Genomic DNA, 11,315 nt, shown 5'->3' with positions numbered 1-11,315 from the left:
TGTACTAAAATTTAGTTTTAATTATTTTTTTGCAGCTGATACTTTGTTTTGCTCATATATGAATGACTTTGTGTGTGTATGAACTTTCTGGAGAAATACCAAGGACTAAAGACTGGGCTAGTACCAGGTTTTATATAGTCCTTTTGGTGTCACTGAAATGAGAGGAGTACACCTGAAGTGTCTACACAGAGTGGAAAAGAAGTCTCCCAAACTAAAAAAAATACCAGTAATCTGCTAATGTTATTTTTTGAAATTTCAGACATTTGAAACTACCAGAAGAGTATGCGGCGCTTGAGGGACTAGGATTGAGTTAAAACACAGCACTATGAAAGTTTTGTGCTGCCAATTTTTTGAATAGCCTTCATCTCCATGTAGGTGTGTGATCCACATCTCCAAACTTCTCGTTTGCTTGAGCAGCAGCTCTGCTGTGTGTGGATGCTTGGCTTTCAGGAGTTGCAACCTGTGCCTGTTAAACTGCTGGAGCGAAGGGAGGTGTATGGTGGAGTTGGAACAGTTATAAACTCATTACTCAGTGTATGTAGGCACCAGTGTTCTTCTGAGAGAGCTTCTTGGAGTTCCCAGGAACAGACCTAACATGGGCTCTCCTGAGTTCACAGTAACCACACAGAGGAAGTGTGAACTTCAGTTCTTTCCCCCTTATGTTTTAGCCTCGCTAAATCACTTGGGCTTACTATAGTTATTTGCCATATGCTTAAAGGAGGGGAGGCATAGGTGGCTGAGACCATACTGCATTGGATTTAAAGATTCTCAGGCCTGCTAGCTTTTACAGAGACACAAAACCGTGTCAGCCAGATGCAGAGAGCATCACCAAGTCACCAGAACCTTTATGATGTGGAGCTCCAGCTCTCATCCACGTATTTCCCTGTCAATCCTAGATGTGGCAGTTGTGAACAGCTGTCCACTGGAAGGACTTTGTGCTGAGCTCTCCACAGGCTGTAGTTATTGACTCATTAATAAAGATTGAAATCCTGGGGAGTTTAATGGTATCCTTTGGGATTAGCAAGAGGACTAGCAAACCTGGACCCAGAGATACTGGGTGGGTGATGTATGGAGATGGAAACCCCTTGGCCAAAGTATACATGGAGCAATGGAAAGTGAATAAAGCAGACAGAGAGTGGTGAGGCAGAACTGGAGCATGTTTTCCTTCATCTTTTCAGGGTTAAGGAGCAAGTATCCACACTGGTACTTCTCAGCTCCTTAGGATTCCACATCCCCATTTAATGTTTACACCTTCAGTGTAAAACATGTAGTTACAAACAAGCTAAGGCTTCAGACAGGAGTTTGCTTTTCTTAAGATCCATATGTGGCAGTCTCAGAGTCATTGACCCCTTATGGGATCTGTGCATTGGAAATTGCTGAGCTAGGCAGTTGCTGTGGAGATCAAAGAAACTGAAAACATTAAAAGGAGGGCAGTGGGAGTGCTGGGAACGCTGTGGCGTTACTATGCTACACTCACTTCTGTTATTACTGTCCTGTTGTTTCTTATGAAGAACTGACAGTAGCTCATCTTTCAGGCTTCTGCAGGCCATGTTCAATTAAGTCGTTCATTGGGTTCATTTAACCATTTCCTAAAGACAGCTGTGAGTACAGTGTAAGGCAGTGATTCTGTAGGTTGTGCAGTAGGGAGTATATGACTTGGCAGCATAGCGGCTGACCAGAAGTGGTGAAGGTTGACACTGGTCCTTTGATCCCAAAGTCTGGGAACTCTTTCTTTGAGCTGTGGCAAATGACAGGCAAAAGGGTATCTAAAGGAAAATTGTCTTTTCTCAAATCATTATAAAAAATACTCTGTATGTTTTATGCAGATAGTGCCTGATGAATAAGGAAGAACTGGATACAAGGGTACAGTAAAGATTTTTTAGGAAACATTTAGAACTTAGTGTTCTCTGTTTTGAAGGCATTATCCTTTATGTTTACTTTCTAATGTGTGAGAATACATAATAATCAATCGAATGCTTAGATTACATGGGTTTACATTTAATGCCAGTCACGTTGCCCATGGTCATGTTTTTCAGTTTGGGAAGGTTAGATGACAATCTTGAACTTTTTGAGTCTTATTTCACAGACTGATAGGATCAGAAATGAAATGAGGTATGAACACTCACTCCCCTGAGAGGTAAAGGCTTTCGTTGCACATGGAACAACCTCTGCGGAAGTAAAGCAAAACTAGAGAGAGTGTTCTTGTTTGACTTGGGGAGAGAATGCAGTCTGCGTCCTTTTATATGGAGTCTTTGAATAATGTTGAAAGAATGAAACGTCTAACAAAGCTGTTGTATTTGTACTGTGTCATGAAAATGAGAAAATTTACATAGCCCATGTTGTTTTCAGGTTTGCTGTAAACTACCTACCGTAGCTATAATGACACCAGCCCTCACAGAGGCAGCAACAAAAGGTCATGGTATCCACTTGTCACCTTCTTTGTCCTCTAGAGCTTTGGATACAGCTTTGTACATGGAAAATTCCAGAGCAGTGGAAGAGAAGATAAAAGAGGACTCAATCGCACAGATTACTTGCTCAGTCCTGGGGTTCCCCACTGCTGATCCCAACCTCAGGAATGACATCTTCAATGTGCAGCATTTTGGTTCCCCACCATCCTCTAAGCACTATCAGTCTGTCTTACTAATGAGTACAAATTCTACTTTTAGCAGCAAACCCGGTAAGCTGGCAAAGGTGGGAGTGCCCGGCGGCTCCAGGATGGGAAAGTCGTTACATAATGGTGCTAACACACCATTGGGTCGGGTTAGTTATTCACAACCTGAGCAACAGGTCAAAGGGGCAACTTTTTCAGAGACCACATCTCTGAATTTGGCAGAAACACAGCAACTTTGGGATTCAAACGTAACCGAATCTAGTAATGCAGAAGAAATACAACTTCTAAATGGTAAATGGTACAAGAAGAATGGGGTCTTGGGTAGGCCTTTGGAAGTCTGTGCTGAAACAATAAAAGGGGATCTATTACATCAAATTCTTCGTGGGCCTTCAGATGGGATTTTGAGCTGCACCCCGGAGGAGGTGTATGCTCGCTTACTCCAGTGTGTCACTAAGCAACAAATGGAAATCAGTCGCGCCAAAAGAACTCAAAAGCATTTACAAATGCTCCTGGCCAAGCATGTTATCAAACACTGTGATCAGCAGCTGAAATGCTTCGTGAAACACCAGCTTCAGAGGATGAAGGTTTTCCATGAGCCAACCAGGTTTTTGAACAGTAGCTCCCTCAGGTGCACTGAAGGTTGGCCGGAAAACAACACAACTACTTTGGAGAGTAGTCCAAGTACGGACGTACAGAATGGAGTTTGCGTTGTACCATCTGAAGTCCAGGTATGTGCTACCAGAGGGGTGCTGTCGCGTGTGCAGAGGGACCTGGACTCTGATGCAACATGCAGCAGCTCAGATGAAGATGGTGAGGACTGGGCTGTAAGAACAACTGTGGAAGCGTAAGTGTTCCTGCTTAGCCTCGTGCTCTTCTTGCTTATAAATCCGAATGATCTAGACCTGCAGATTCCTTCTTGTGTGAGTAACCTCACTCAACAGATAGAGTCGTATTCGAATCAGCAGGACTGACAGCGTGAGCTGGATTTGGCAGGGACAGAAAGTAAGAACTTCCAGTTAACGCATTTCAGGAGCAGTTGCTTTACTAGACTGTGGATATTAGAATTTGTACTGCACTCTACCAGTTTGCATTACATTAGTACTGCTAATAATTCAATAGTTGGATGGTGCTGTAAGTCAAATAGTGATAGCAGTGCTGTAAATTGTATTTTTCGCCAGTATGAAAATAATACTAATTTTATTCTAGAGTTCGTAAGAATCGGTCAATGTTAGGATCTTGAAATCCACTATGATGTGATATAGAGTAAAGTGATCATCTGATGCAGGTGTCAAGGCTTCCAGTATTTAGGGGTTGTATATTGTAAAAGTTTGGTTCTTTGAATTACAGTTTTTAAAATGTTTGCTTACTGAGGTCACTGTGCAACTATGATTGTAGCTAACTGTGGTGCTTTTGTTGTTGCTGGTATATCTTTCAAGAAGAACCAGAGGGAAATTAAGATCATTAACTAGTACTGTCTTGAATTGGCAGGAATCCTGTCACTACAAATTACTGTAGCTTTGGAAATCAGCAGTGGGTAAGAGAAGGTGGTGGTAGGTACATTGTTCCCTGATGATGGTACAACCTTTTTGCTGTTTGTTTCTCTTTTTTTTTTTTTTCCACCGTTACCTTGCTGCATTATTAACACAATCCCTTTAGGCAAGAAACTTTAGAAAGCAGTAAAAGGATGTCTGCGTTTCCCCTTTCTCCAGCTGGAGAGACACAGCATGTCCTAAGGTTTGTTGGGATGTGGTAGTCAGGACAGTGACGCATGGAATAGAACTTCACACAAACACAGCAGCTTGGTGGGAGCTTCAAGGCACCCACATTGATAAGTCAGGGCTGGGTTTGTGTTTACTGATCTCTTGTACCCTCTGTTGTTGGGAAGTACCTACTAAAACCAAAAAATACTTAAACCCACTTATTTCTTGGTCTGCTTCTTGAAAAGCATAATGCTCAGAAGAAATCAAGGGATCTTCTGAAACTGGAAGAGCTGTGCCCTGTTGCGTGTTTATAGCTTCAGTCTAGCATGGCTGTATCAAATCACTGCTGCATTTTGTTGAACTCTAGGCCTGAAAAACATAGGAGAAAATGTTTTCATTCCTTTTTACATCTGGTCAGAATGGTAAATACTGTGCTGGAGTCCAACCAAAGCATAGTGACTTGCCATCTAGATTAGGATCACCTTAAATTTTGGAGTTTGCTGAAGAATTTTCTTGGTTTGAAATATTTTAATGAAAAAAACATCATTTGGGCTCTTTTCAGCGTAGGAGAATCCACATTATTTTCCTAACTGATGTGTCTGAATTTCTGAGTAATAGCTCTGCCTCTAGGATTCTTATCTTGTGATTGCATGGACTGAAGAAGAAAAGCTGATGAGAAGCTCTTGATTCTGGAAGGGTAGTGGATAATGTAAAACTTGGACCAAAGTTTTGCACAAGTTATTTTCTTTTTCCTTCCTGCCAGGGGCGGTTGAGTTTCTAACTCTGCCTGCCAGTCCTTTACCTCTGTTTATTCTTGTTGCTTTTGAGTTCCTTAAGATATCTTTTTACTTAGGGCTTACTCAGTTTGCTTTGTTGCAGTGATGAAAAAATCCACAGAGGATTATTAAGTACAAAACCACCCCCTTTGGCTCAGGAAATCCCCAAGCTGCTGCTGCTGGCAGCTGACAGAGTGTTCTGGAGGAGGAGCACTGCTCCCTCCATGCCTGCCCTGCTGTAACGCTGTTATCTTGGCCACTGCTAAGAGGCGGGAGAGTGGGTAGATCATCTGTAGTCTGGCTGTGTGGCCCCTTATTTGTGGATTGTTAATTTTCCACCCTTTTTTATGTTCTTACTGCTGAGCAGCAGCAGTGATGAGGTTAGTGATGTGCATTAGACGAGGCCTTGCATTGGCAGGGCAAGAATCACCGGTGTTTGAGCGGTGCTGCTGGGCCAGCAAGCTCAGTTAAAGTGCTGCCTGCTCTAAGCAGAAGACTTGTCTGTGTGCATAGGCTGAGGCAATGCTTGAATTAACCTTGCAGTGAGGCCAGGCTGTCTTGTATTTGAATTTATCATTATCTGCGGCTTGGAGTGTTTTTCTTCATTTCTCCACCTCATCCTGAGCTAGAGGGCTGCCCTCCTTCTAGGTGACAGAGGTAAATTGTTTTTTCACCAGTGCAGCTGGTGAGATTTGCTGTTTCCTGAGTTTGGTACTTTAAGGCCCTTTGGATTGCTTTTCACCTGGACAAAGCTGACATCCATTTTTTGTTTCTGCTAGGTGGATTTACATTCTTCAAAATGCCTTTCCTTGGCAATTGCCTCGTAAGTACTTTCCAGAAACAGCATAATCATGTGGGTCAGAGAATATTCCTTTCCTTACCTGTGACTTTCATAGTGAAGACTCTTACTCTGAATTCCTCTCTGATAGTATCTACAGTTAAGTATTATAAAGTCTCTAAGGCTCTAGTGCTGCAGTGGGGAATGGGAAGAACATTTTGGGTTTGCTCATTTCACAGTACCCTGATTGCATTTAACTCGAGGGCTGGTGACTGGTCTTTGTCATGACTGCGGTGCTTTGTATCCTGTGTGGGGGGAGAAGGTGTCAATCCAATGTGCAAGGCAGGGAGGGACCTGCAGTTACCATGTTTACCTGAGAACAGTCTGTTTCCCATCAGGAGGGAGAAGTTGATTCCGGCTCCAATTCTTCACGCTCGGAAAAAAATCCTGCAGCTATTTTTAGTGTTTTGAACCTGTTCATTCTCATTATCCTGGAAAGAGTTTTGCCCAATGAGTGTTGACATAAGCACTTCTGAGCTGTATCTCAATGCTTGGTGGCTCAAGTAAGATTGTCTTTATCCATCTATTTCAATACCTTTGGTGTTTGGTTGCAAATAGCTGTTCTAAGATATTTAGACCGTTGTTTCTCCTTTACATGGGTTCTGTACTCAAGAAGGATTCTTGCTCTGCTGGTGAAGGCCATTCTTCTAGTTGGTAATTCACAGAACTTAATGAATTTCCCTAGTTCCCAGAGTGACTGGAAAGCCTCATCCCATTTCAAGAGCTTAAGCAAAACACATTTTGTTGATCTTTGTGGTATGAAGATGAAAGATTATCTTTAGAAATGGTCACAGATTTCAAACCAGGTGAACTGGGGGAGGATGTGAGCCCCAAGGTTTTTCACAACACAGCTCTGCTCTGGGAGTTGTGTATCGTATCCTGCCAGGCCAGCTCCACGTCCCTATGGATGTGTTTTGTGTATGTTCCTGATATGAGTAGAAGTTCTGGTTGTTTACAATGTGCCACAAAGAACTCCAGTGCTTAGGTGATTATTTGGGAAACCTTAAAAGTTGTAGGATGCAGGGTTCCTGTTGTACATACACTGTGTGTGTGATCCTCCAGAATCAAAAAGTACGTCACTGGGGTTCTTCGAAGGCAGAGCTGCTCACTCCATCCTAATCATCACGTGCACCTAATTGCTGGGACACAAAAGCTGCTTGCTTTGTGTAAAATAAGGAGCTCTGTCTACTCAGGACAGCCTTGTTTTCCTTCCCCCATCCGAATACAATCCTTCTGCATCATTTGGTGGGATTTTTTCCCTCTGAAATGTTTTCATGCTTTTCCTCTGATTTCTTAAAGACATGTTTTACTGATTATCCTCCAGCAGCCTCAAGTCTGACGAAGATGCGCTGTTATATTTTTCCATACCCACAGGGTTTATTGTGCCTGGAAACTTTTATAATGAATGTGAAGAGTTAGTAAGTCTTTCTCATTTTTCCTCTTCTTTTTTTTTTTTTTCCCTTTAGATTGATAGTTGGAAAGAGAGAAGATGGGAAATCTGCTTTTAGTACAAACACTCGGTGGGGAGGGGAGCAGTATGGCAGAGAGAACACAGGAAGGAAGAAAATTCTATGACTAGTATCTCCAGATCTAATCTGTCTGTTCTAGATTATTTTCCATTTTTCCTGGCGTTTTTCTCACGGCTAATTGAGCAACATCAGTGCAGTTCTGCAGGCTTTGCTATGGACAGCACTGCTTAAGGGCTGGGGTTTATTGCATGTCCCCCAGTATTGTGAAGGGAAGCTGTTTGGTTTTGCAATGTCAGGTCCTGATTTTCCACTCTGAGCTGTAATTTCACATCATACCTGATACGAGTACTGAATTTTGAGTTTGGGAGGAAGAGTGTCTGCCAGAATTAAATACTGCTCTTAAGCACAAACCCCAATTGTTTCCAGTTTTTAAGACCTCTTTAGTTTACAAGTCCAGGAAATGTCTTATTTGCATAGAAGATTGTGAGGGCTCTTGAATACATATAAATTCATAGGTGCCAATAGTAGGCTGATTTCAAAGTGGTTTATATGTGGCTTTTTCAAGAATTCCATTCTCTCAGTACTTGGCTCCTATCACTAGGATGTGGGAGGAGAATTGTTACCAGGGAATGAAAGAAAAGATAGCTTTATCTTACTTTGTTTTCATTCCGGGGCCACGTGTATTATTTTGGAATATATTTGACCTCACTTGGTTGGATTTCCTTAAGATGGATTTACAACTTCTTTAGTGTCCCACATGCATTTACTGTTTCGCTTCAGAGATCTCATGTACAGCAATACAAACTTACTTTTGTGCAAGACTTCCTTCTCACAGTACCAGAGTAATGCTCTTCTGAGTGAGGATTGTAACCTGTAATTATATTAATAGTTTTGCAGCTGCTGAAGGCAGACGGGAAGGTTTTAATGAAAGGCAGAAGGTTTGGCAGGTTGTAACCTGCAAGGGAATCTTGGAGCTGGGAATGTCGAAGCTTGTGAGTTAGATAGGTGTTGAATGCATATGAAATAAAAACTTGGCATTATTCTTCTTAATAACCATTTAATACACAGTATTATAGTATAGTAGAGTAGAGTAGAGTAGAGTAGCAAATCTATTAAGCAAGCACATGTGTATACATACAGCCTGGCATGCTTAATTAAACTGTAGACAAGAAGGGTTTGGTGCTTGATGTTAACTGCTGATTAATCAGTGTTTTATGGCCAGCTTTTTTCTTTCTGTAGGCTGTGCAATGTGTTTGTTTTAATTAAAAGATTTGTTTGCAAACAGCAATGAATTGTCTTTATAACTTCTTGTAAAGTGAGGGCAGCATTATTTTGGTTTGTAGCTCACATGGATTTCATGAGAATCTACTTCAAAGGGTACATCCAGTGCCTGTGAAAATCAGCGTACGTGGGCCCTTGGTACAGGAAATCATTGAAACGCTTTCCTTTTCACCGAAGTAAAAAAGTGTGCATAAAGACTTCCCAAAATAGGAATGCTCTCCTGTAACAGGGTTTCATTCATACTGCTAAATATGGGTTAGGAATGTAACTTTAGATGTCGGATTTAAATATATTGACCTGTGCTCTTTTTTACTGAGACTGAAACAGCTGTAAATTATTTTATTTTCGTCTGAACATTTTGCCTAGCTGTTGCGGGTGAGAAGAACTTTTCTGTTGGGGAATTAAAATCAATTTCATTTTCAGTTACCAAACTTTTAATTACTGATTTTGGTATTGGAAAAAAAATAAACCTGAAGGTCTATGTCAGAATAGATGTGCACTATAAACTCCCTTTCCTCCCAGACTGGTCGGGTAGACTGGGCAGCAATGAAACCCAGTGAAATTCAACCCCGAGCTCCTACAAAACACCCAAAAATCAAAGTGTTCAAGCCTACCTTGGTTATACTCCTCACCCCTTGTCCCTGCAGATTGAATCCTAGGATTTAAACTTACAAAGGACTGTGAAGCAGTCAGCCTAGTACTGTTTGGTTCCTCCTCTATTACCTAATTACTTCTATTAGCAGCATGCATGCAGTAACGGTGGCCTCGATTCCTCGTGTCCCAGGAGGTCCCCTGTCCCCAGGGCAGGTGCCAGGGTCCCTGCTGGGGGCTCAACCTGACCAGGGATTTCACCCTCAGCACAGCCCCTCTTCAGCTTCCTGCCCATGGCCGGAGAGGGGAGGTGGGACTAGGTGATCTGTAAGGTCCATTCCAACCCTGAAATTCTATGATTCTTTGGGTCCCAGAGGTGGGGTAGGTTGAAGTGGGAACCATCCCAGTTCTGCCCAACTGCCCTCCCACCCATAGGAGCACTCTGGGATCCTTCCAGCTCTCCTGTTAGCCCATTCCCTGTAGGACCCCCTGCCCCCATAGTGCATGCTGCTCACACCACCTGACAGCACAAGGCACAGTTCGGTTGGTGAGGTGAGGGGTGATGGGAGGTGAAGGTCTATGTGTGGTGGTGTTTGCTGCTGCTCCTCCTTGTTTCTCACCTGATTGCTCTGCCCTGGCCTTCCCATCCTGATTCTCCTCTCGGTCCCTGCCCAGGCACTTTTACCCTGGTCTGTAGAACTGCAGCCCCTCCACTACCAAAAACCTGCTGATAATTTCCAGTGCATCTGACATGCAAGTCCTGGATCAGCTGTTAGTTGTCCAAAAGTGTCAAAAACTAATACGCTTTTTATCCATTTTACATTGAAATCCGATACTATATATAATGTTGTAAGCTGAAGTTGGGGTTTACATGAATACCATACCCACCTTTTCCTTGTAAGAATGTATGTACAAATTTTGGAAGTGACTTCAGTAGCTGGAGAGCATTGATATGCTGCTTGCGTGCTGTCATAATGTTCCATTTGCACAGGTCTTTAAAGGAATGTAGTTTGTAAGCTCTGTCTTTATGTTGAGCATGGACTGTAGGCATAGCACTACTTTCTTGATTTCTCTTTCAAGGGCAGTTGTGTAATGCTCACAGAGAATTTCTAGGCCCGTGTTCCTGGTGTTTTGTTGTTAGTCTATTGATGTTGTGCCATTTCAAAGGCAAGAAAAGCAGCTTGTTTCTAGGCAGCCCTGGTGTTCCTGAAGTTTCTTTCTCTTGGTAGTACATGGTAGCACTACCTGCTCCTCTGCTGCAGGTTGGATGGATGTACAGTATGCTGAGGTTCAGTGGAAGAAGCTGAGATGCTGAGGCAGCCAGTGGGATCTTAAAAATCCATATTAAAATATTGTTACCTAAAGGTATTAGTGGATACGCAATCTGCAGCTATTTTTTTAAAATTAAAAACGAAAGTGATGCTGGTTATTTACACTTGGCAGGTTTTTACTCCTTGGGCAGTTAATATTTTAACTGACTACACCTCCACCAGCCAGTTTGGCCTTTTATCACTAACAGCTCTGAAGAATTACGTAAGCAGAATTGGAGATGAAAAGTACCAACCAGGTTGTGAAGCCAGCCATTGGAAAAGTTGAGCACTGTAACAGATCCTTTAAGAAGCTGAAGTTTTAATTTCACTGTCCCTAAATTGAGTGAACAATGCAGTTCAATTTCTAACAGAAAACCTAGCAGTTGTAGTAGTGTGATTCTTTGCAGGAGCCCTGTAGCAGGCAAATCCTGGCTGTGTCATCTCATCAGTTTGGAAGATGTGATTTCTCAGATGAGGGAGCATACAGAGTGCCAGTGTGAAATTCTTATCAAATCTCTCCTTTGCTGGGGTATCCAAGCACAGAGACTTTCCCTTTCTAATTTGCATTTTTCTTCTGCAGCCTGAATATTTATTTTCCTCTTTTCTCTTATTTGTGGAAGATTTAAAAATCTTACTCTGTTACTACTTAAATTCCCCCCCCCCCCCCGCTCTAGTTGTGTACCACGAATTTTCTCTTCAAGCAAAAATCACAGCTCTGCTTGATAATTTCAGGTGTTAC

General features: G+C 42.3%; 1 protein-coding gene across 1 annotated transcript in view; it reads left to right on the top strand.

Moving 5' to 3' along the window:
* Window positions 1-2,353: 2,353 nt before the first annotated feature.
* KANSL1L (KAT8 regulatory NSL complex subunit 1-like) overlaps window positions 2,354-11,315 on the top strand; it is a gene marked incomplete at its 3' end in the record, with an annotated part of 42,879 nt that continues 33,917 nt past the window's right edge. The window contains exon 1 of the mRNA XM_009077587.1: window positions 2,354-3,455. Coding sequence (XP_009075835.1) covers window positions 2,380-3,455 — 1,076 coding nt within the window. The remainder of the gene's footprint in view (window positions 3,456-11,315) is intronic.

This window comes from Acanthisitta chloris, unplaced genomic scaffold, assembly GCF_000695815.1.
Source record: "Acanthisitta chloris isolate BGI_N310 unplaced genomic scaffold, ASM69581v1 scaffold22486, whole genome shotgun sequence".
Lineage (NCBI taxonomy): Eukaryota > Metazoa > Chordata > Aves > Passeriformes > Acanthisittidae > Acanthisitta > Acanthisitta chloris.
The sequence above is the reverse complement of the archived record's forward strand: the minus strand, read 5'-3'. Positions and strand labels throughout refer to the sequence as shown.